This window comes from Diospyros lotus, chromosome 3 (assembly GCF_014633365.1).
Source record: "Diospyros lotus cultivar Yz01 chromosome 3, ASM1463336v1, whole genome shotgun sequence".
NCBI lineage: Eukaryota > Viridiplantae > Streptophyta > Magnoliopsida > Ericales > Ebenaceae > Diospyros > Diospyros lotus.
Window position 1 is genome coordinate 9,871,074 of NC_068340.1, and position 23,256 is coordinate 9,894,329.

General features: G+C 41.6%; 1 protein-coding gene across 1 annotated transcript; it reads right to left on the reverse strand.

Moving 5' to 3' along the window:
• Positions 1-1,712: 1,712 nt before the first annotated feature.
• On the reverse strand, positions 1,713-5,607 carry LOC127796263 (elongator complex protein 5). Its single transcript, XM_052328318.1, has 9 exons — positions 5,357-5,607; positions 5,180-5,272; positions 4,920-5,086; positions 4,682-4,728; positions 4,167-4,236; positions 2,639-2,865; positions 2,449-2,538; positions 2,255-2,330; positions 1,713-2,163 (listed from the first exon to the last, which is right to left on the reverse strand). The coding sequence occupies exons 1-9, from the start codon at positions 5,521-5,523 to the stop codon at positions 1,973-1,975; spliced, it is 1,128 nt and encodes a 375-aa protein (XP_052184278.1). The 5' UTR covers positions 5,524-5,607; the 3' UTR covers positions 1,713-1,972.
• Positions 5,608-23,256: the final 17,649 nt, after the last annotated feature.

A 23,256-nucleotide genomic window follows, 5' to 3' on the forward strand; every position in this document is an offset into this window, starting at 1 on the left:
AACTCACATTAAACAATTTATCATGTTATGATATTATGTTATTAGTCATTATTTGAAACATAAATTAAAATTGTTAAATGTCTAATAATTATTATATTATTATTATTATTGTAACAAGGGCAAGTGGGAGAATGTAAGAGTTGGGGCTCTTTTAAGTGGGCTGATAATGGGGCAACACTTATTCGATGGAGAGAACGGTTGTAACCACCCCTTAATTTAAGTGGGTTTAATTAGCCATAAGAACAATATTCCTTTACATGAAGAGGCCCTTCATGCGAGTTCCAGATAGTGTTCTAAGCTTTGGCGCGCGCTTATATGTTCAGCTCCGGTGCTGTGACTCATGTCCTTCCATTCAAAAGTATAAACTTTAGTTAGTACCCACGGGTGTAGCACGGATGGCTCACATGGTAAAAAATTGTATCATGCATAGCAAGTTTGAGTCATGACAGTCACAGTATGAGAGTTTCATTCTCTTGTGGGAATGGCTTCTTGTGAGCACTATGTACTATGTCTCCTATCTTGGGGGTCGCCATGTACCCTGATTAACCCCTCCCACGTGCGTGGAGCAGTGTATAGGGGTCCTTAGGGCGAGTGATTTCACTTAGGACGAGTGATTTCATTTTTTGCACCCAAGAGTATAAATTTTAGTTAACCTTGTTTTTTGACAAGACATTTCCTTGAATCATGCGACCTTTGCAACTATATTGTCAGCATATAGTCTTACAAAGTCTGGAATGTGAAGTGCTACAGAGTAGAGAGAAGAAGAGGGGGAAAATTTGAAAGCAAAATAAGCATTTCATCTTTACCCTAAATTGGAATTTGGCATTTAATTACAGGGTTCCCGGACAGAACCTGAATTGTTATTGATATCCATGTAGAGAAGTGGTGCTCGTTCATTCGTACTTTTTCTTTCAAGATATTGTGTACCATACCATTCGATGCCCCCACTCTTTCGATCCTTGTCGGGGGTTCACATTTCTGATTTATGACTGCTGTATAGGATAACATTATAGAATATGGATGCGCCAAAACTATACTATACTATACTAGAAAGGCTAATGGAAGACTTTAATGAAAACACAGCATGCTTGAAATTCTAAGACAAGCATATAGGCTTCTGATCCCTTGAATCCAACTCAGTTGATCTAGGCACTGGGGCCGAGAGCCACAGTAACAAGAGTTACCCTTGCCAAAAAATAAAAGAAGTAACCAAATGCATGAATCTCTCTTTCCTCTTCATTTTTGGACATTCTGCCTTTCATTTCTGTGAATTTTTATTTTGTCCGGCTGTTTTTGATGTTGAGGATCTCCACGGGGTTATACTGACCTGCTGCATCCTTCATGAGAGCAGGCGAGCAATGTGTGACAGAGGTAACAGGTTAAATTACATGGTCTGCTTGTGCCCTAATGGACGGATATTGCTGCCTTTGCAGTCATTTTGAAGCCACCTGCTTGTGCTCTAATTAGCCACCGCCGCTCCCCTAATCTTCCAGTGAATTCAAACAAGCCCCTTAAGCTGGTTTCTCAGATAATATTTTTTCAAACTGACCAAGAATTTCGTTACCTTAAACAGGATTTGATGCTAAGGCTTTCGGTTCACACGGAGCATCCAACAAGATGGCTAAAACTGTTCCCAAGGCTTTACCAACGTGCTCTTACATGAATAGAGCGACTTGCTCAAGCTGGACTACAATAATTTGATCAAACAGCTATTAGGACAATCACCCAGCTTGAATATATTACAGCACTACAGTAAAGTCCATAGAAATCAACAGCTTTTTCTTCTCAGAGAACATCAAGAAGGATTTACAGAAAGAAAACCCTTGGTTTCAATAAGCAACCTAGAAACTGCCCCTAACTATTCAGACACAATTTTCCCAAGTTATCAGTGTAGTCCACCTGAAAATGCCAAGGTGAATATTAATCCAAACATTATAAACAAATTCTGGCGCGGAGAAGCACATTAGTGGTGTCATATGTCCAAATCGTCATCTGGGTCCTCGTCAGAATCTGCCATCTCATCATCTGAATCACGAAAGTAGATAATCTCGCCCTTGGCAGGATCCTTGTGCGTTTGCAATTTCTCAACAGGAGAGCTAGTCTCAACTCTACTGTCATTGAGTGATTGCCGACCGTCATAGATTTCAATAGGCCTACCAGTTCCTGAAAAGGCAACAGAGGAAAATCCCTTTAATAAAACATACAGTTCAGCAGAAATCAAATTTAAAGTAAAATATATCCATAATCAAGATACCTTGGTGCTCAAATGGAAGCACCACTTTTGCCCTCTCAATTCTCTCCTTTTCTGACAGTTGTAGGTTAAATTGCACCTGCCAAAAGACGTATAAACACATGCAATACTGTTACTGAATGCTATAATTCTTATAATAATCTTTTATGTTGAATCCGTATGTTAATGGTCAGCCATCATGGGAGACCAAAACTAACCTTTGGCACAAGACTTTGAGTAATTATTCCACTATCACCATAAACAGGGCTAAATTTTATTCCTGATTGCTCAATGCATAGCTCTTCTCTCTAACAGAAGCTTCAAAATGGTATTACATGAGTTGCTGTGTATAAATCATCCAGTTTCACACACACAACCACATATGTAAGGTTCAGAGAGAGGAATCACCAATATCCTAACTCGTCCATTTCTGCGCTTCAAGCGAACATGAAGCTTTCCTTTCTTAAAATTCTGTTCAAGCAGAGAGAGATTCTCTGAGTTGCCTCTGAGTCCTTGAGTTGGTTTAGTCATTGGTTCTGCATTGGCCAGCATAGAGGATATGTATTCTAGAATAGCAGTCACCCTGCTTTCATGAAGATCTGAATGTAATAACCAAAATGCACAAGAAACTTGATCTGCAATTTAAAAAAAAAAAAAGAGAGAGAGAGATTAAGAAAAACAGTGGAACTGCATAATGTGAACTCGTTTTACATAGAACTAGACTAAAAGTTTCTTCATTTAGTAAAAGAAAATTGAAGATTAAATATCACAATAGGACCTATATCTTAAGTTCAACCACTGAGATGTACTGCAACATGAAAAGGCAGCACGCAGTGGCGTGACATAATTTGCAGAGAGTACCAATAATTTATACATTTTGAGAGTACATTGAAAAATGCCATCAGCTTAAGAGTATATACAATAGCAAATGAGCATATAAAGCAATCTAAAGAAAATTGCGCAATCATTCCATCAGAAACCTTGTCAGCTAAAAATAAAAAATAAAAACCATTATCTTTAACTACAAATAAAAGCATATAATTCATTTATCTGCAATAAACATATTGGTCCATCATGTATGTGCCGAATATGTTAAATTAGCTTCTCAAATAGAAAAAAGAAATGGCAATGACAGGCAACAACTATTCCAATCAGCATATGAAAAAGGAATGCAGTAACCAAGTCATCCAGCATTAGCATGAAATATTGCCAAAGGCCAACACACCAAGGACTTGCAACTAGGGTTCGTTTGGTTCAGTTCTCGATTTCAATTACATATAATAAATTTTTAATCTCAATTTTTTGTTATATAAAATTTGGAAAAAAAAATAATACTAATGTTCAACAAACAATTTGCACTAAGCACACTACACAACAATTAGTAGTTGTTTTAACTCACAGCAATCAACTAATAAATTCACAAAATCGGCCAGATAATTGAATCTTATGTATTTATATTATATATAATCCGAATGCCTGGATTCAGGACCAAACCGATCTCCATTAGGTCCAAATTTTTGGACCCTAGACCAAATCGATCTATTAAAAAAGCCAAACCAATCACATTGGTTTAGTTTGGTTCTCGAGTCTACCCTAACTCGTGGGCATCCCCATTTGCAACACAATGTAGGTCATCCAATATGATAGCATCAACAGTGTGAACAAGGTGACATCACACACAAGGGCAGATGCAGCCTAGTAAACTGCTTCACAGTGATAGGAATGAACCTTGCAAATAAAGTAGACAAGTAAGCAAAAGGTCCTGTTGCATAATTTTTGGAAGAATACAATTTTACTTTTCCGAAAAGTAAAATCATGTAAAATTGCTGGAGCTGCAAAAAAACAAAAGATCAACATGGCATATAACATTTATTACAGCTTTCCAGGCGTAACAGAAGCAGTAAATGAGAGGGATATTGGGTTATCAAAGACATACCACAACTACGAAGGTTACTCAAAAGAGCAGCAACTGAAGATATTGATGCGTATCTTAGCAAATCAGTTATCTGGAAGATAGCAATCATATTCATGAGAGAGCGTGAGTGAGTCCACAACAACAACAATGTATCTTGCCTTAATCCCAATAGGTTAGGTATGTTAATAGCAGAAAAGAAATGCATTCATTAAAACCAGCATAGAAAATAATACACAAACTACAAAAGAACAAGTTTCATCAAATGATTTAAATGCAAAACCACCAGGGCAGTATGATTTCATCAAATCAGTAATTCCCACTATCAAGTTCAACAAAAATTAACAAATATACTTGAACTTCTTTTCGAAGCTCAAGATAACTACATTGCCCTTTGATTAATTATATAAAATAAATATAATTGCTCTGTACATATTTTCCCCACCTTAAAATGGTTTCCCTTGTTATGCACTTACTTATTATTAAAAACTATAGTCGCTGCTACAAATAAACATTCACAGCTACGGGTCTGGGCTTACCGAGTCTATGGCAACTGAGAATCTCCCTTTTCCCTGTCCAACCACATCTGCAATGACAGACAACATACAACACATTTACAAGAAAGGAACAAGTGAAGCACCAGAGATCGTGACTATTTACGTCATGTTTCCATGTTATGCTTAAATATTTGTGACCGCCCGCTCCCGAAAAAGTAAATACGCATAACCCCGGAAAACAACAAATGTTTAGCACTTTCCCATAGAAATACAACCATACCTTTCCCTAGATCAAAAATTGAAGAGGACAAATTGTCCAAATTTCTGACATCCTTACACAACCTCACTGTGTCTGAAGCTTCAACAGAGATATTGGTAACGGTTCCACACTCCATGAGCCGGTCCTTCCATCCGAGAGGATCTGAATAACAATCCAGAACCCTTAGCCTGTGCCAGAATTTGACAAGTAGCCACACATTTTAGAAACCACAACTTATGTCCACTTGATTAATCACGCTTTCAAGCAGTTCTAGTTCTAACCATTTACGCAATGAGGCGACGTCGTAGCCTCTGCTCTTAAGCAAATCAACGTAGAAAGATGGACTCCGCGACAAAGCAACGATCACGAGACCTCTATGGATAGAATCACGCTGTTAGATTCAATGATAAGAGACCAAAAACAAGAAATCTAATATGTTCTGATAAAAATAAACTCACTGCGATTGAGATTTTCCAGCCAAAATGTAGGCGGATAGTTGAATGAGAACGTGGTTGAAGACGTAGGGTCCGAACGGCGTATCGATGGAGTCTTTAATTGTGAGAGCCGGGGCGTGTTCACCGTCGAGCGCTCCGTCTCGAAGAGTTCTGCAGATTGATTCCGCCATTTTCGCTTGGTGGCTTGGAGCTCCGGCCCGTGAAGAGGTTTTGGAGTCGGAACAAAACCCTAGGGTCCACGAAGAATCGGCCCACTATATTTTCCCTCTTTTTGTTGTTTTCTTTCTCTCTCCCGCGAACACATGCCCCCAAAGTTTTCGCTAATGACACACAAACCCAAGCTTTTGGATGTTACTCGCATTCACCCCATTTCCTTTCTTCCATATCAACGAGGATAAGATAACCTACTGTCCGGACTCGGGAGTCAATTAAATGTGAGGTCATACAATTTTGGCCAAACTTACGAGGTTGAATTGGTAAATTACACTTGCACCTCGTAAATTAAGCTATAAATTAGAATCTACATTTTTCATATTTTAAAAATTATACTAACTTTTCTTTTTGTTAGACGGCATCAACAAAGAAAATAAATTAATTATTTCTTCTTCTTCTCTTTTTCTTGTATTTTAACTTTAGGCCTAAACTCTATTAAATATATGAAAAATGTTTATGACTTCTAAAATGTTGATTCTAGGTTTTCCTTTTTCTTTTCTTCAATTCTAAGTCTTTTTGCTTTTTAATCTATAATAAAATGGAACTAGAGGATAACTAAAGTGTGTTATTTCTCTATTTATTATATATACACTACAAAAAAAAGGGGTATTTAGAGATGAAAAATATCCATCTCTAAACTTGTAAAAATTTTATCTCTAAACGGTTAAAAACGGAATTAGCAATAAAAAACAGATTGTTTCAAAATAGGTTGTCACTAACACGTTAGAGATGAATTTTAACTTTTGTCTTTACCTAAAGACGAAAGAATTTTTATCTCTGACCTATAACAAATAGTCTCTAAACATATTATTTTTGAATTTAGAGATGAATTTTTTTCATCTCTAATGACTATTTCGTCTTTAGAGACAAATCTTATTCTATCTTTAAACATCAAGATAGACTTTAAAGGCAAAAGGTATTTTATTTTTAAGATTGAAGTGGCCATTAACAAAGAAAGAAATGTTTTAAAACCATTTATGCCTTTATTACTAAAATTATGTCTCTAAATGGAAGGAAACTATCATGCCCAAATTGTTTCGTTTGTTTCTCGAATTTCACAAAAATAAAACCTATTTTGAAATGGGAAAAATTTAATACAAATAACTTGTAATATCTCTAATTTTAATAATAATTACAATAGTAATCCATAATCACAGAGTCAAGAATCAAAGTTTCCAAATGATTATTTAAAACAATCATTCAAAATCATCCAAATACATGCAAACAAAAAATTAATTACAAATTCCAAAAATATTATGGAATGGTCATTCATCAATTAAATACAAAAAAAATCAAGCTCATCATAATACCCATAAGTGTTGTTTGTGTCATGACGAGTATTAGTGGCTAGAATAACTATATGAGCTAGATCGATTGGAGCGACTAGCTAAGCTGGATAGGGCAAATGTTGTGTCATAAATTGGTCAAACGTCCACCTAGACATATTTTTCAAAAATATCCACAGGGATAATAAGCTGGGAAAGTTGTCTTGAGATTACCCGAAACAATTTGAAACCATGGTGCAAGCTCACCAGCCTTGCACGTATAGATGGCCCCATGCAACTACATGGTGTGTGCACAAGTTGCCCCACGCACCAATAGGACACACAAGTTGTCCGTGCGTCTGCGCAAGTTACCCCATGCGCCAAGGGTTGCCTCGCACAATCATGATCCATTTCCTCAAAATATAAAAATTTCCCTAGACAAGTCACAGAGAAATTAATACCTTTCTATAATAGCTCGTCACAAGACCCATCTTCTCTCATAAGACTCCTTAGGCCACTAAGTCTTCTAGGAAGGATTTTTCTTAATCCCATTCAAGCTTAAAACAGGATAATTATCTTCACGCTCGAGTAACACTTGTTAACCTTTGACATTTATGTTAAAAATGCCTATAAATACCCTTCCCTCATTGAGAAGATGATATTTTTTTAGTGTATTCATACCAGCCATATTTATTGCATAATCTACTTACTAGACATCTAGAGGAGTAACTATAGTTCTCCCAAGTAATTATCTCATTTCCACACTAACTTAAGCATTAGAGGGCATACACGGGAGATGAATTCCCATGTGCTTTCTAACCTGGTTTCGTGTGTGCAGTTCTCTATGATAGCAAAAGTCTTCCCAAATAACAAAACCACATGCAACCTGTTTTCATGAGTAGACATCTACTAGTTGTTCGCTTTACTTTACTATGATCCAAGCACTCCCGTATTATAAATTTTAATTGTTGTATTCTAGCAACAACAATTTTAATACTATTTGTAAAAAGCTGACAAAAAGTCAAGATTGATGGCAAAAACAACTTAAATCTACTTGTGCCAAAAATCCGATGGGTAATACACGAAATAATGCCACCCTCAGAGCAAGAACAAGTTCTCCCATCAGGGTGAGTCCACTTGTTAGAACAAGTCCTCCCATCAGAAAAATCGGTCCCCCAAAACATCAACTAGCAACCCCTGCCTAGGAGGCTAAAAGCTTTGATAGCCAACAGTATTCTATGGCGTAGAATTGGCAAGCGAGCCAGACTTCTTTACACTTCCTTGGATCAAGACACTATTCTTTGGGACAACCTCTATTTCCAACTGGGATGCTAAGTATGAGTTCTCATGGTCATTCAAGAGATCAAATGATGAATCCTCAAGTGATAACAAGAGTACCCGGACCCTCAGAAAAACGCCACCAACTGTTTTGTTAGTTGAATATGAGGAGTTGAAGAGAAATTATGATGCATTAAAAAAGAAAATCGTGATGAGAACACTACGGTGTTGCAAGATTTAACCTATCTGCTACAAGACTTGTTGCATAACATTGAGTTACCACTATCCACCAGACACTTGATCACCGAAGGAAACAAACCTCTGTCACCAATAAGAAGGTCACATCCATTCTCTCATAATCCTCATTACTATTAGCAGCCTATGGGGAATCACTAAGAGATATGACGTGTGAATCCTCGAGAGACTCCTTATGGGCTTACCTCTGAGGATGTGATGGCCGAACGTAGTAGGCAGACAAGAAAGGTAGTCGCCCACAAAGAATCTATCAAGAATACAACCTCAAGAAAGAATGAGAACTCGACTCAAGCCCTCTATCTATGGCTTCCCATGACTGAGGCTACAATGAGGAACCCTTTAGGAAGTTAAAAGAAATTTTGGAATAAAAAAATGTGATAACTTTATATGAGGAAATGTATGGAAAAATAATTTCCTTTTATCTGAGTTACTCAAATAGCCGTTCCTACCGAGATTTAAGCTTCCACAGTTACCAACATACTCGAGGAGAGGAAATCCTAACCATCATGTCTAACAATATGAATCTCTTACCCTTCTACATTGCTGTTCATTTCCCCTAACTTTAACCAAGCAAGCACATGTGTGGTTCAGTAAGTTACCTGGTGGTCGCATTCATCCTTTAACCATTTGCGAAAGGAATTCATCATAGCCTTTGCTGTTAATACACCAGGGAAGAAAAACCTGATATATTTGCTTGGCATTTATTGGCCCCACATCTACATATATATCTATATGTATATACATTTTATAAAAGAAAATATATTTAGAGATGAGTAATTATATGTTCCAAACAAAAATTTGCATGAGGTTTCTAACATGAATAATTTTTCTTAGCAATTTAATATGCATTAAAAAAACTACAGATTGTATATTTATGTATTTTGAAAAAATAGCAATTAACACATACATGCTCATTTTTCACATTTTTATCATATATTGTTTGACATAATGCTATACAATCACATATTTCATTTCAATTACACAAATAAAAATACTCATACCCCCTTAATTATTTTGGAAGCCTTTGCATTGAAGTTGGCTTCTAGCTTTTTGTTTGTGACCAGAGTGTGCCCATAGTATTTTTCAATCCTTAGACATTTCTCCAGCACTAGGGTTTCTTTACAAATATTTTTCTCTATGTTTTTGTAAATTTTTCCATCATTTCTACATTTTTCTCTAATTTTTTTCTTATTTTTTTCTTTTTCTTTACCCCTTTGTATCTATGCTACATATGTCGTACTGTGCATTCTAGCCATGCACTTAACCCACCTCAAGTGTGGGTCTCATGCGCCTAAGACCCCATATCTTTCTCATCTTTTTTTTTCCTCTTCTCTTTTTCTTCCCCCTTGTTATCTATTGTTTCTCGCCAAACTAGTTCAATTACTAACAAAGATGGAAACTACCCAAACGCCCTCAATCTCTCAATCTCATGCTAAATCTCTTTTTCTTGCTCTACTCAACAAAAACTACTTAAAAAAAAACCCTCAAAAAGATCATAGGTAGATAAATTGTAAGTCTCAAACTCGTTAAAACCCTTTAATCTATTTGATTTTCACTTCTCAATGTGGGAAATTAACAACTGATTTTTGTCGTTGACTCCTAAATTGCAAAGAAACGGATACGAAAAACATTTTCGATATGAAATGAAAATGCGAAAACAACTTTTTTTCAAAAAAGTAAGAAACGAAAACGCAGGGTAAAGTATAAAATAAAAAAATATAAGGGTTCTTTTGCAAATATAATTTTATAAAAATATTATTTAACATATTATTCCTTCCTGACCAAAAGAGGACGATCGGATATAGAGTCGCAACGGCAGGGCGTGGGCTTTGGCGATGGATCAGGTCGGGGGGGCAGCTGGCACTTACAAGCACTCCTATGCTTGAGTGAGTAAGAGAGTGAGGAGAAAACAGTGTATCGGTAGGTCAAAGATTAGAACATAGCTTAGCTCTAAAGAGAATTGACTGATATATGAGAAGAAGATGTCCTCCTACATGTATGCATCGTGGGTTTGTAGGTGATGAGATTGACTATCCGGCGCCGGTGAAGGTTCTCAAGTGGTAGCATGGTGACGATGGGACCCTTATTAATATGGATGAGATTCGCCATTAATGCGGATGGAATCTGAGGCGGCTGCGCTGTTACCAAATGGGAGTTGCAATGATGTTGTGGCAGACTGGCGCTGGGCCGAGGCTGGGTCCAGAAGAAGGACTAAGATTGGGCCTAAGAAGAGGTCCGAGATTGGGCTTAAGGAGAGGGCCAAGATTGGGCCAAAGAAGAGGGCCGATATTAGGCCCGGACGGTCCACAACCCCCCAGGTTGGATGCTCGAGTAACGAGTGTTCGAGTTAGAAAATGGAGGCCTGGGCAATTTTTGCCACATGTACTCGTTTCGGAGAGTCGGGTTAAAATGTGGCTGAGGTGGTCGGCTGAGATGGTTTTGGCTTTGCTTAAATGGTAGTCTTGGAGTCATTTCGAGGTCGGTCTAACCTTAAAAGCAAAGTGGTTTTCCCCATATGCTAACCTATAACGCGCATGGTTTCGGGATTCAAGGTGTTCTACTTAGGATATAGGGTGCTACCCAGGTAATAACTGTTGATTCTTTTTGATGTGTGACAGGTGGCAACTTTGTGACGGTAGATCCGTGGGACATATCGTAGGTGCTCTTCGACGATCCTTATAAGGATCCCCTTTTGGGTGAGGGTTTCCTTGCTTTCTTAGTTACATGGCGAAAGAGACGGGCATGGGGGGTTTTGGTAGACTTTGTGAGCGATAGCCTACTCGATTACTCTTGCACCTGCGTGCTTTGTAAGGCGAATGGCTTCCATGCACTGTAAGAAATATATCAGGGAAGAGATGGACTTGCTTCGCAAGGAGAGAAGTAAAATTGTGTCGAGTCCCGCTCGGCGGATAAGACGGTTGGGAGGGCCTTAGCTATACTGGTACCTGCTGTTATGGTTACTAATACTACGACTCCGGGTGCTGGCCCTTAGGAGCCTATAACTTCTGAAGAGCTGGCCCATCATAAAGAAACGTCAGAAGGGTCCTGATGGGGAGGTTTGATCACCCAGTGGTTCAAATCTTCTCAGGAGTGGTGGCCGCTTGGTTTCATTTTAGCACCCAAAGTTTCGAAGTGATCTCTTCATCGACGCTTATCTTGATCCGTCGTCAAATCAAGAGGGATTACTAAGTGCAGGCTCGTCGGCTGCATTTCTTCAGGTTGAGCACCAAGCGCTCCAACTTGCTGCTGATTGCCACTTGCTCGAGGTGGGCGTGGCGACTTTTCTTTCAGAGATGAAGGGGAATCACGAAGAGGATTTGCGCCGAGCTCATGAGTTAATAAGTGGAAAAGTTAAGAAGGCTATGGAGGCAGCTACTATCAAGGCAAAGAAGTAAGTTAATGAGGTCGGTCGTGCAGTTAGCGTTTTTTAATTTCAACTGGATGTTGCCGACGCAGAGCTGAAGAAGCTGGAGGCAGAGGTGGCGTTAGCCAAATCTGAGGTAATGGTGACGGGGATGAGAGCGAGGGCTGAGGTGGTTGTTGCTCAGTCCGAGATGGCAAAGGCGAAGATGAAAGCGGAGGAATCGAGAAAGGAAGGGTATGAAGTGGCCCTATCCAATGTCCGAGCTATTTTTTCAAAGCTAGATCTGTCGAGTTTGGGGCTTCTCAAGGAAAGTCGAGCCGAGCCATGATTTTGTGTGGCAGCATAGGTTTTGGCATGCATCTTGTAATCTTGTTGGGTACTCCTTGCTTAATAACAAATTGCTTCTTTTTTCCTTTCGCAATGCTTTATTTCTGTAGAAATTTTGCCCATATCTTACTCAGTCTATTTGGTTTTGGTGCTTTGGCGGGCTTGTTATGCCCAGGATTTTGGTTTGTGGGGCAGGGCCGAGCTGTCATTTTTTTGAGGGATTCAGTGTCTCAATTTTGGGTTGTTGTTTTGGCATCTTTATTTGATTGTGCTGGCATGGAGTGGCTTGCCGCCCTAGGTAGGGCAGGTTTTTTAGGGCACTCATTGTGGGATACGTGGTGGGATTTCATTGGTCATCGACCATCTGTAGGTGCCTCGTGCGATACCTATTTATATGCACTGCCCCCGTTTGTGTGCGTCCCCTATTTTCGTTCTCGAACCTGTCTTCTGTCTTAGGATTCTTATTTCGATGTTTGATTGCTCCGCCTAACCGAATGTTTGCTCGTAGATGGCTATATCTACTTCGAGTTTTGCTTGCCCGTATGACTGGGTAAACGAGGAGGTTGCCTGGATCGCATTGAAGTTCTCTATGGATTCATCTTTAGGTGCGATGAAGGGAAAGATAGCCTTTTGGAGCCGAGGGCAAAAGGAGAAGGAATGGGAAAGGGAGGCACGGGGGAAACGGTTTGCCTTCCTTATGGCCTAGAGGAGCATGTCTGTCACTCTGCCCCAGACTCTGGGTTTTGTATATGTACAAAGTGCTATTTATGAGGCTATGGTTGCGGCTTCCTCTGATCGAGTTTCAAAGTTTGGCATTGGAGGCAATGAACGTTACCCCAATGTAGCTGCACCCGAATAGCTGGGGCTTCATCCGCGGCTTTGAGGTACTAGCCGAGTTTCTTAGTCGCAAACCTAATAAGGTGGTCTTCTTCCACTGTTATCACTGGAAATGAGCCTACCGGGATGGCTGGGTTTCTCTGACCAGCCGTACAAGAAAATCGATGCTAAAGACGTTTAATACGTCCTTCAAGCATTTTAAGGATGGCTTCTTCAAGGTGGGTCGAGCGAGGAAGAGCTCAACTTTTTCCTGGACGAGAAAGGTAAGGAGAAATACCCCTTGTTCTAGCAGTCGGAACCAAATCCGCCTTTGGAGGTGGAGTATGGAAGTCTCGATTTGGAGGGCCAAGCCCTAGTAGATGTTTTCACGTTTCCCCCCCCCCCAGCTCAAATCTGCAAAGCTCGTGGAGTTGGGAGAGGATCCTCGGGCTTTAGTCAAGTATATGGGTACATTGTCGCTGTGTGTCTGGGTTTTTCTTTATTTCAATGATAGCTCTTACCAAGACTTTATGTTTTAGGGCAATGGGCGACGAGTTTAACGGTGAAAAAGGTGGCGAGGCGCATAGTGAAAAAGGGTGTCGGGATGTCGTTTGGGACGCTTGCAAGCAGTAGGGTGAAAGTCACTGCCGCAAAGCTGAGGAGTCCTGCTTATGCCCAACCGATTGACACAGTTGTCGCTGGCACCCCCTTCCCACTGGAGGTTGAGGAAGTGCTCCTCCAACGGAAGAGACGTTGAATAGCTATTGATCCAAGCTGTTCTGATCAAGCTCCTAAAGCGTTGGGCTATCTGAGACAAGCTGTTATTCTGCTAAGAGAGTCTTAGGTGGACTATCAGCATTACAGGCCCTTCGGGTTCAAATCCACTCATCGGTGCCTCAAGCTTATCCGGTTTAGATAAGGTTGATAGCAAGTTGGCACCTCTCTGATTGATGCATGCTTCGTGACCAGGCTTGTGGGGTTACGATAATGCCGAAAATGATCCGTAGAGTCTCTAGAGCCAGGTCTTTCAATCTGGGAAATTTTCCAGGACCAACTTCTTGTGGAGGCCAATCAGAAGAGGCTTGCCTCTCTTGGGGATGAGGGGTTGTTTAGATGGGTGGAGATGTTGCAACTTTGCGCTGTCAGCGCCATTCACCTACTATTCATGGAGTCAAAGCTAAGGAAAGCTAAGGCTAAAGATGACTCTAACAGCCTTTATGGGTGGGCTGCTTCGACTGATGAGGAGGTGGAGAAGTTAATGCCAAGATATCTGAGAGTGGTTGACCAGAGGGATGAGGCTCGATGGGAATTGGTCGAGATGGGCGAGAGGGTCAAGGAGTTGGAGGCGAAACGAGACACTTCTGGCTAAGAAGTTACCCGCTTGGAAGCTTGTGCAAGGAGGGAGAACCTTTTGCAATATCTTGGGGTTTTGGCGCGACATTGGTGCAAGCTTCGTTACTCTACTAGAGGGTGAATTTTACTAGGTGCGACCCCACCAAGGAAGTAGTAGGTGGTCGATTTGTGGATTTGGGCTCGACAGATCCAACCGCCGAGAACGAAGCTATAGAGGAGATTCGAGAGGCGGCCGATCAAACAAAGGGAGGTGCTAAGCAACAAGATGGGGTTCTTAACTCTACTCAGTCTAATTAGCCCATCGTTGGTCCTTAGGGTGACTCTTACTTCATTTGCTATTATTTTGTGTAACTGGCTGACATTGTGACCCTAGTTTTATTTAAATAAATGAGATATTTCTGAATATAGCTCTGCTTACTCTTTTTTCTTTTCGCCTTGCTTGCCTTCGTTGTCGCTATAGGTTCGTGATTGGGATGCCGAGGTTGATTGATACCTACGGGTTAGTGGGATGTAGGGTTGCTCCGTCATATCCCTAATTTTCTATGGGGTGCCCTGATTGCAGCGGTTTGGGCATTGTATTGCGAGGACATGCGTGGCACAGAGTCGGGGACACGTTGGTGTAAGGGAGAAATAACCCTCGGTGGTGCAGAACATGTCACTTTCTTAGGGGGGCGCTTTCAATAAAAAAAATAAGGGCTTCCCTAAGAAGTGCCTCGGTTTCCTAGGGCGAGGCATTGACTGGTTGGGTATGTGGCTCTATTTCAATGGTGGCTCTTTTATCAGTGAATGCAGGACATTAATGTTGAAATGAGTGACGTTATCATAGGTGAGGTGGATGACGCTCGGTATTCCTTATTATGCCTATAAAAAAGGGTTATTTCTGCTTCCTTTTACGTATCCCCTACTCAGTGCTTGAGCGTCCTTCTTTTAGCTAGATATCTTGGGGTCCGATGGTTTGTGATTTCAAGTCGAGTCGAGGTTCTGTCAGTTCACAGTACTACCTCTAGCTATGACGTGGTCGATTCAGGCGATGCGCTTACGGCTGGAGTTCGTCATGATTTGTGGTTCTAGGTGTTCACAATATGTGGGTCAGTAGTTCCTAGTGGTCGTGATATGAGGGTTGGTTTACTCCATAGCCTTAAGGGGTTCGTCCTCTATCGCCTTCGCCTTCTTACCTTTCTTGGAGTTTCGAGTTCTTTAGGGTCCACGAACATCACGGCGGTCTTGCTTATGCCTCTACTTGCGTGGGTCCATCTCACTAAGGTGTGGTTTATGGCGGTGTCATTTAGCTGAAGGACGGCCGATGGGGCCTCTAGCTGATACATGCCCCGGGTTATCGACCTTAGTGCTGGTCATGATGTTAGTGTCGATTTTTTGGCGGTTCATGTTGGGAAGCTGCTAGGGGCTATATGAAGGATGGGTATTCGATAATTGGGTCGGCCTTGCTGTGCTAAGGCTTGATTAGTTGCGTTGGTCTTGTTGTGCTAAGACTTGATTTAGGTAAAATATTGAGCTAGTTTTGGTTGTATTTTATTGTAAGTGGACTACCGAAAGTGTTATAAAAGATCTTGCATTGTGGACATGTTTTGTAATGGAATGGAGTAATGCAATGAAAGTTTTCTGAGTATAAGTACCTTGCACTTTTTCATTTTCTTTTGTTTGCTGCAATGGTTATCCGCCTAATCGTTGTGGGTATCGAACGATTTAGGGTTGCCGCATCCGCCTACTTTACAGTGGGCTTTGGCGAAACCGACGAAGTTTTTGATTGGATTTTATTTGGATAAGCTCTGTGCTGTTTTTAAGTAATAAAAAGAGAGAGGCCGGGGCAAGTCAAGGTAACTCGAGGTCCCCCGGGGCTTGTCAGTTACAAAACTTTGTTGGAGATAGGCTGAGGTAACTCGGGGCCAAAGTTAGCAGACCGAGGTAACTCGAGGTCCGTCGGGACTTGTTTATTACAAAACCTTGTTAGAGATAGGTTGAGGTAACTCGAGGCCAAAGGCGACAAACCGAGGTAACTCGAGGTCTGCTGGGGCTTGTCTGTTACAAAGCTTTATTAGAGATAGACCGAGGTAACTCGAGGCCAAAGGCGGCAGACTAAGGTAACTCGAGGTCCACCGGGGCTTGTATGTTACAAAGCTTTGTTGGAGATAGGCCGAGATAATTCGAGGTTCTTCGGGGCTTGTCCGTTACAAAGCTTTTTTGGAGATAAGCCAAGGTAACTCGAGGTAAGTCGAGGTTCGCTAGGGCTGTCTGTTACAAAACTTTGTTGGAGATAGGCCGAGGTAACTCGAGGCCAAATGCGACAGACCAAGGTAACTTGAGGTCTTCCAGGACTTGTGTAATACCTGACAACTTTGGGTTAATTAGGAAATAAATATTTTATTAGAAAAATGTGATTTGAGGAAAATAGGTATCAGAATAGCCCGATAGATTAACCGAATCGACTGCAGGGGGTACCCTGGAGCTGAGATGCCTAAAGAAAATGATATGACAATGTCAAGTATATCGAGGAGCAATTTATGATATTGAAAGAAATTAGATCGGGAACAGTTTTTGGTACAGGTTCAGATTAGGCCAAAAAATTGAATTGATATAAGGGACTTCTGAAATGTCAATGGAATTCTTGGGAGACCTTGATTTTGCAACTAGAACAACCCTTGAGCCATTTCGGGTTGAATCGGGAGAGTTTGCAGTAGAAATGAAAATTCGCGCTTAAGTGTAATTTCTTAAAATTGCCCGAGGGAGGTTTAAAGGACGATTTTTTAGGATCTTTGGGGATGAAATGAGGATTTTAGAACTTGAGGATCTTAATGGGAATGATAGAAAAATTAGGGGCTTGAGGAAATAGGGTAAAGTGCAAAAAGTCAAAAATTGAGGGGCAAATGTGCAAAATGCAGAAAGTTGGAGGTGCCATGGTCGACCATCACTACCGGTCGCCGACTAGAGGAATCCGACCATTGGGATCTCGAGAGCTCGGGTCGAGGAAGCTCAAGGACCCAAGCCATGCCGACAGCGTGCATCGAGGTGGTCGAAAAATCAAGAAAATCGACCATGGTTCGGTCGGTTGGTTGCGGCCTGTAAATAGCCTTTCGAGGCATTTTGTCGACGGATTTTGGTCATCCAAGGGATTAGTGAGGCGTTTAAGGCATTGGGTTGAACACCCATGGTCGTTTTGAGGTCCAATTTGGCTTATAAATAGAGCTAGGGCTCAGTTGAAAACTTTGTATCTTGAGCTTCAAATCGTGGGTTCAATCGAACGAATTGACAAGTTTCAATAAGGGGCTTTTGATCCCTGGAGGTAGTAGATCGTTTCTGGAGAGTTTGGTGCATTTTGGTGTCGGTTTGAGTGGGTTTCGAGCTTGGCTGGAGTTGAGAGGCGGTGGTGTTGGCCGAGACTTTGGCCAGCCAATTGAAGGCCTTCCAGAGCTCTTTTTGGGCATCAAGAAGTGCCATCGTGATCAACTGGAAGTGAGGATTCTCGAGGTGTAGCTATCTCCCGTCGTCGGTGTGCCAAAGCCGAAGAAGATGACTTGCGCGTGAAGCACACGTGCCGGACTTCACTTGCAGCGCGCATGAAAGGCGCATGGGGGTGCGTGCCTATAAGGTATTTCCCCATTTTTTCTAATATTCTTAGATATTATTTTAGGAATTTTTGTGTAAAAATATTTGAGAAAATAGTTGTGTAGATATATATTTTAGAAGATTAGTGAGGAAAAATGGGAGAAAAATGAGGAAAATAAGGAAAAATAGACTTTTGATGGATGAAATGATGATTAGGATACTTTGAGCCTTGAGGTGAAGCAGCTTGTGCAAAGTTTGAGGTTAACACAAAAATCGAGGTTGGGCACGCAAATTGAGGCAGTGTGCGCTCTTCAAGATATCCTGAAATTTGTCGAATGTGAGAGTTCTAACCTCAAAAATTGGTTTATCCAAAGTGGTTATTCTTTTAAACTTGATTTGTTTCCATGCAAATGGTTTTGTTGCATATGATTGGTTTTTAACTTTTGATGGTTGGTTTCATGTGGATTCTTCCCGAAATGTTTTAAGCATGTGCATTGAATTTTGTGTGATAAATTATGTGCATGAAATGTGGTTTTATACATTGCATCGAATCATGGTTTATGGCATTGGCATGTTTTTGTGGGATGTCAATCTCGGTTGTTGCCCCGATAGTATAGTTGTAATTCCCCAATGGTGTTGACGGAATAGCATATAGGGGTATCTTAGGTTATGTGCTGGGATGACTACCTGGGGTTCCATATCGGGCTTGGTGGCCAAGGAAGTTACACTAGGGTGACAAGTTGTACATATGGGATTGGGATGTCAACGCATGATGTGGCACTTGAAGTGACAGCACTAAGGGAGCGTGCCAAGGGAAAATACCCATTTGCGACTTAGGTTGAGAGTGGACACCACCCTTGTGAATCGTCAAATGGCAGGGCTGAGAGTGGACACCACCCCGGGCCAGCTCAAGTGGCAGGGCTGTGAGTGGACACCACCCTATGAGGCCTTTAAGCGGTAGTATTGTTTCCGAGGTGGACGTGGATTCTCAGGATGGTGTTGATCATCATTTGGGCAAGATTTGTGTTGTCATGCTCCGAAAGCTTCTAAGTGGGAATGTAATGATGACGGGGTGGTTCCTGGGTTCATGCATTGACATTGCTCCCTCTTAAGTTATGATTGTGTTATGTCAATGTGTCGATGTCGTTGTGTTGCCTTTAGAGATATTGCATTTTCCCCGGTTAGAGTTAAGTGCTGTGTGAGATTCTCTTGGGCTGGGATTGTCATGATATTTCTGTTGTTTCATGTCTTACATACATTCATGAAAATGTTTTTGAATTCTCACTTAGATAATTCAGCATCTAATTTTGGACTATATCCCTGGAATATTCAAACGTTCCAGGTGAAAGTAGCGGTGCCAAAGGGAAAGGAATTTTTGAGAATTGATGGTAACTTGTAGGTGGATCGTAGTATGTATTTTGGATTATGATGTATTTCTATGATGTAATGTTGAACAATGGTACGATTTTGAGGTTATGTATGAGATGATTTCGGTTATGTACCATATCAGGTTTGGATCTAGCTTCCGCATTTATGATGATATTACTTGTCTTAGCTTGATGATTTTAAGTTGATGTGCAGAGAAGGTAATCGGGATTGTTGGGGAAGTTACGGATTTAAGTGTTGTGTAGTGGAAGTATATATCTAGGAAAGTTCTGACTAAGAAAAGACTTGGTTTTTAAGTGTGTCCGTTTGTGACCCACCTCTCTTTCTTAGGAACTTACCTAGTGTACTATTCAAGTATAAACGTTATTCCAGTATATTTGTGGGAAAAAAATATAGCCCCGAAATCCTTGAGTTATTTATTTATTTATTATAATGCGCACTTCGAGAAAATGGGGCGTTACAGCTTATCTATTACAAAACTTTGTTAGAGATAGGCTGAGGTAACTCGAGGCCAAAGGCAGCAGACCGAGGTAACTCGAGGTCCTTCGGGGCTTGTCTGTTACAAAGCTTTGTTGGAAATAGGCCGAGGTAACACAAGGCCAAAGGCTGCAGACGGATGTAACTCGAGGTCCATCAGGGCTTGTCTGTTACAAAGCTTTGTTGGAGATAGGCCGAGGTAACTCGAGGCAAAAGATGGCAGACCGAGGTAACTCAAGGCCAAAGGTGGCAGACCGAGGTAACTAGAGGTCCCTGCCGCGGCTTGTCTGTTACAAAACTTTGTTGGAGATAGGTCGAGGTAACTCGAGGCCAAAGGCAGCAGACCGAGATAACTCGAGGTCCATAAGGGCTTGTCTGTTACAAATCTTTGTTGGAGATAGGTTGAGGTAACTTGAGGCTAACAGCAGCAGACCAAGGTAACTCGAGGTTCGCTAGAGCTTGTATGTTACAAAGCTTTGTTAGAGATAGGCAGAGGTAACTCAAGGCCAAAGGTGGCAGACCGAGGTAAGTCGAGATCCATCGGGGCTTTTTCTGTTACAAAGCTTTGTTGGAGATAAGCCAAGGTAACTTGAGGTCAAAGGCGGCAGACCGAGGTAACTCGAGGTCCGCCGGGGCTTATCTGTTACTAAGCTTTATTGGAGATAGGCCGAGGTAACTCGAGGCCTGCGATAAGAAAAGAAACGTTGGGTCTGGACCCACATGAGGATTTGATAAGTAATAGAAAGAGGTATATTTATTTGAATTATATAAGAAAATGGCCGCTCAACTATAATACTTCTGCAGGCTGGCTGCATTACATGATTTGATCAAGGGTTTTCCTGAGAGTTTGGCCAAGTGGTAAGCTCCTACACCGAGATTGTTATTGACTTGGTAAGGGCCCTCTGAGTTGGCACCAAGTTTTCCTTGTGTGTGTTGCTTTCTTGGGTCTTCAATTTTCCTTAGGACCAAGTCTCCTTCCTGAAATCATCTAGGAAGAACTCATTTGTTGTATTTTCGAGCTACTTTTTATTTAGCAGCCTGTTCACTAATTTGGGCCTGGTCTCAAATTTCTTGGACAAGGTTGAGGTCGGCTCATTGTTCTTCACTGTTGGCGTATTCTCGAAAGTACTGCCGCCTAGGGCTGGGTCCCTCAATCTCAACTGGGATCATAGCTTTTGACCAGTAAGTGAGTTGAAAAGATGTTTCCCTGGTCGAGGTCTGAGCGGTGGTGTGGTATGACCACAACACCATGGGGAGTTCGTTTGGCCAAGCTTCTTTTGGGCCATCGAGTCGCTTCTTTAACCCTGCCAATATGACCTTATTGACGCCTTCAACTTGGTCGTTGGTCTGGGGATGCTAGACTGAGGTAAAGACCTGGCGGATGCCAAGCTCTAAGTAGAAGTCCTAGAGCTTGTCGTTTGTGAATTGAGTGTCGTTGTTCGAACTTAGCACCCTAGGAAGGCCGTATCGGCAAACGATGTTCTTCCAAATGAATTTTTGGATTCTTTCGGCAGTGATTGTAGCTAGGGGTTCAGCCTCGATCCATTTCCTAAAGTAATCGATTGCTACTATGATAAACTTGAGTTGTCCTTCTGCGGTTGGAAAGGGCCTAAGAATGTCTATCCCCCATTTGTAAAATGGCCAAGGGCTACCAAGGTTGTGGAGCTTTTCCGGTGGGGAATGATGTGTGTTTGTGAACCTATGGCACTTGTCATAGCGTTTTACATAAGCCAGGTAGTCATTCCTCATCGTCGGCCAATAGTATCCGGCTCTTAGTACCTTTGTTGCCAGGGATCGTTCATTGAGGCCTTCGCATACCCCTTCGTGCATCTCGGTTATGATATAAGCAAACTGTTCGAGGTCGACACATTTCAGAAGTGGCACGGAGTAACCCATTCAGTACAGCTAGTCCTTGAGTAGGGTAAAGTAGCAAGCTGTTCTTCTGAGCCTCTTGGCTTCTTCGGCATTAGGAGGAAGTGTCCCATTTTGTAGGAATCGGATGATAGGGCCTTCCCAGAATTCCAGCGTTGCTTCTATTGTTTGTATGTCGGGAAGATCGACGGTGGGTAAGTCCAGGGCTTCCTGAATGACCAACTGGTTGTTTTCGGGTTTCTTGGTGTTGACAAGTTTTGAGAGTAGATCCACTCGTGCATTTTACTCTTTGGGGATATATTCAATTTGGAAATAATCGAAGGATTTGGCCAAGGTTCTAACCTTGTGGAGGTATCGGCCAAGCTATGGCTCTTTTGTCCGGAACTCGTGTAACGGCCCGCCTCCCGAAGCCCCTATCGCGGATAGAGGATCCGTGAGAAGGTCATTACTAAAATGATACCGAACAATAACATAACTACAACTCATGTACAACCCTTATAAAAAAATCATATTCTCTTTTCTTTTTTTTATAACATCTCATAATCGTCATTACATAGCTGATCACCGTGTGCCTATTTGGCTTGCATAATACACATATATCTCAAACATCAAATCTTAACCTTAAGACAAGTACAATGACACCCAGGATCTAGTTTCGGGAGAGCTTTGCACTTGCTATCATGACTCGACAGTCTGGACCCAAACCCCGCTGAACGTACCTGCTATCACAGACGTTTCTCTTACCTGGAATGATGGAAAGCAAACGTGAGTCGCAAGACTCAGCAAGCTCATGAAAGAAAGGTTGAAGGGTACGGACAAGACTCTTCCCATAACACCCCATGCAATTCATGCTAATGCAACGTCATGTCATGCCATGCCATGCCTAATATCTGCCTTATTTTTAGATGCATAAACATATAATAAACTTCACATAAACGGTTATTAGGGCCCATATTAAACACACATTGGCACCCAAGTCCCATATACATACCTGTAGGCAGCCTTCCATAGGCTACCATTCCATTTCCCTTTCACATCCATTTCCTTGTCACTATCGTCTTATCCTTCCGTTGCCATGGGACACTAACCCCCGGTCTTGTTGCCGTGGGACTCTAACCCCTGGTCTTATCGTGGACCACGCCGCCATGGGTCTCACCCCAAGGTCTTACCGTGGCCACGTTCACCACCCATACTCAACACATAAAATCGCACATTCTCACCATGCAATGCAACAAATAGAAAATGCAATGGCTTTTGTAGCATAAACGTGATGACAAGGCCCCCATAAACCAAGCATCAGGCCATGTTACGCCCACATAAGAATACATACATACGAAATGCTCTAAATGCACCGGCTCACCTAAAGAACCCAAGTCAGCTCTTAGGTCAACCGGGTCATGCAGGTGTTCACACATCCCAATACACACAAAAGCATGTCCCCAAATGAATGCAACCCAACCCCTATGCAACACACACATCATGATATGCACAAGCCAAGGCGGGAATCTAGTAGTACTAGCTTTTCTGGCCCGTCTAGCGCTTATCGTAACAGTAGATGACTGGCGCTCATACATCCAGCCATCCACTGCCACGACCAACGATCGACAGTCAATGGCTTTGTATCCCATACCCTTAAGACACACATAGACAACATTAAACTCAATCACTTAACTCATCATTTCGCTCACTTTATCCATAACAACATAGACACCATTATATCATTCATGTTCTCGTCT

What these genes read in the sequence shown, in the direction of transcription:
- LOC127796263 (XM_052328318.1), bottom strand. Translation starts at nt 5,523, where the DNA reads ATGGCGGAATCAATCTGCAGAACTCTTCGAGACGGAGCGCTCGACGGT. An exon ending in AATTTTTGATCTAGGGAAAG is followed by an intron (nt 4,729 to 4,919) that starts GTATGGTTGTAT and finishes CTGTCATTGCAG; the next exon opens with ATGTGGTTGGACAGGGAAAA. An exon ending in ATGGACGAGTTAGGATATTG is followed by an intron (nt 2,539 to 2,638) that starts GTGATTCCTCTC and finishes AGCTTCTGTTAG; the next exon opens with AGAGAAGAGCTATGCATTGA.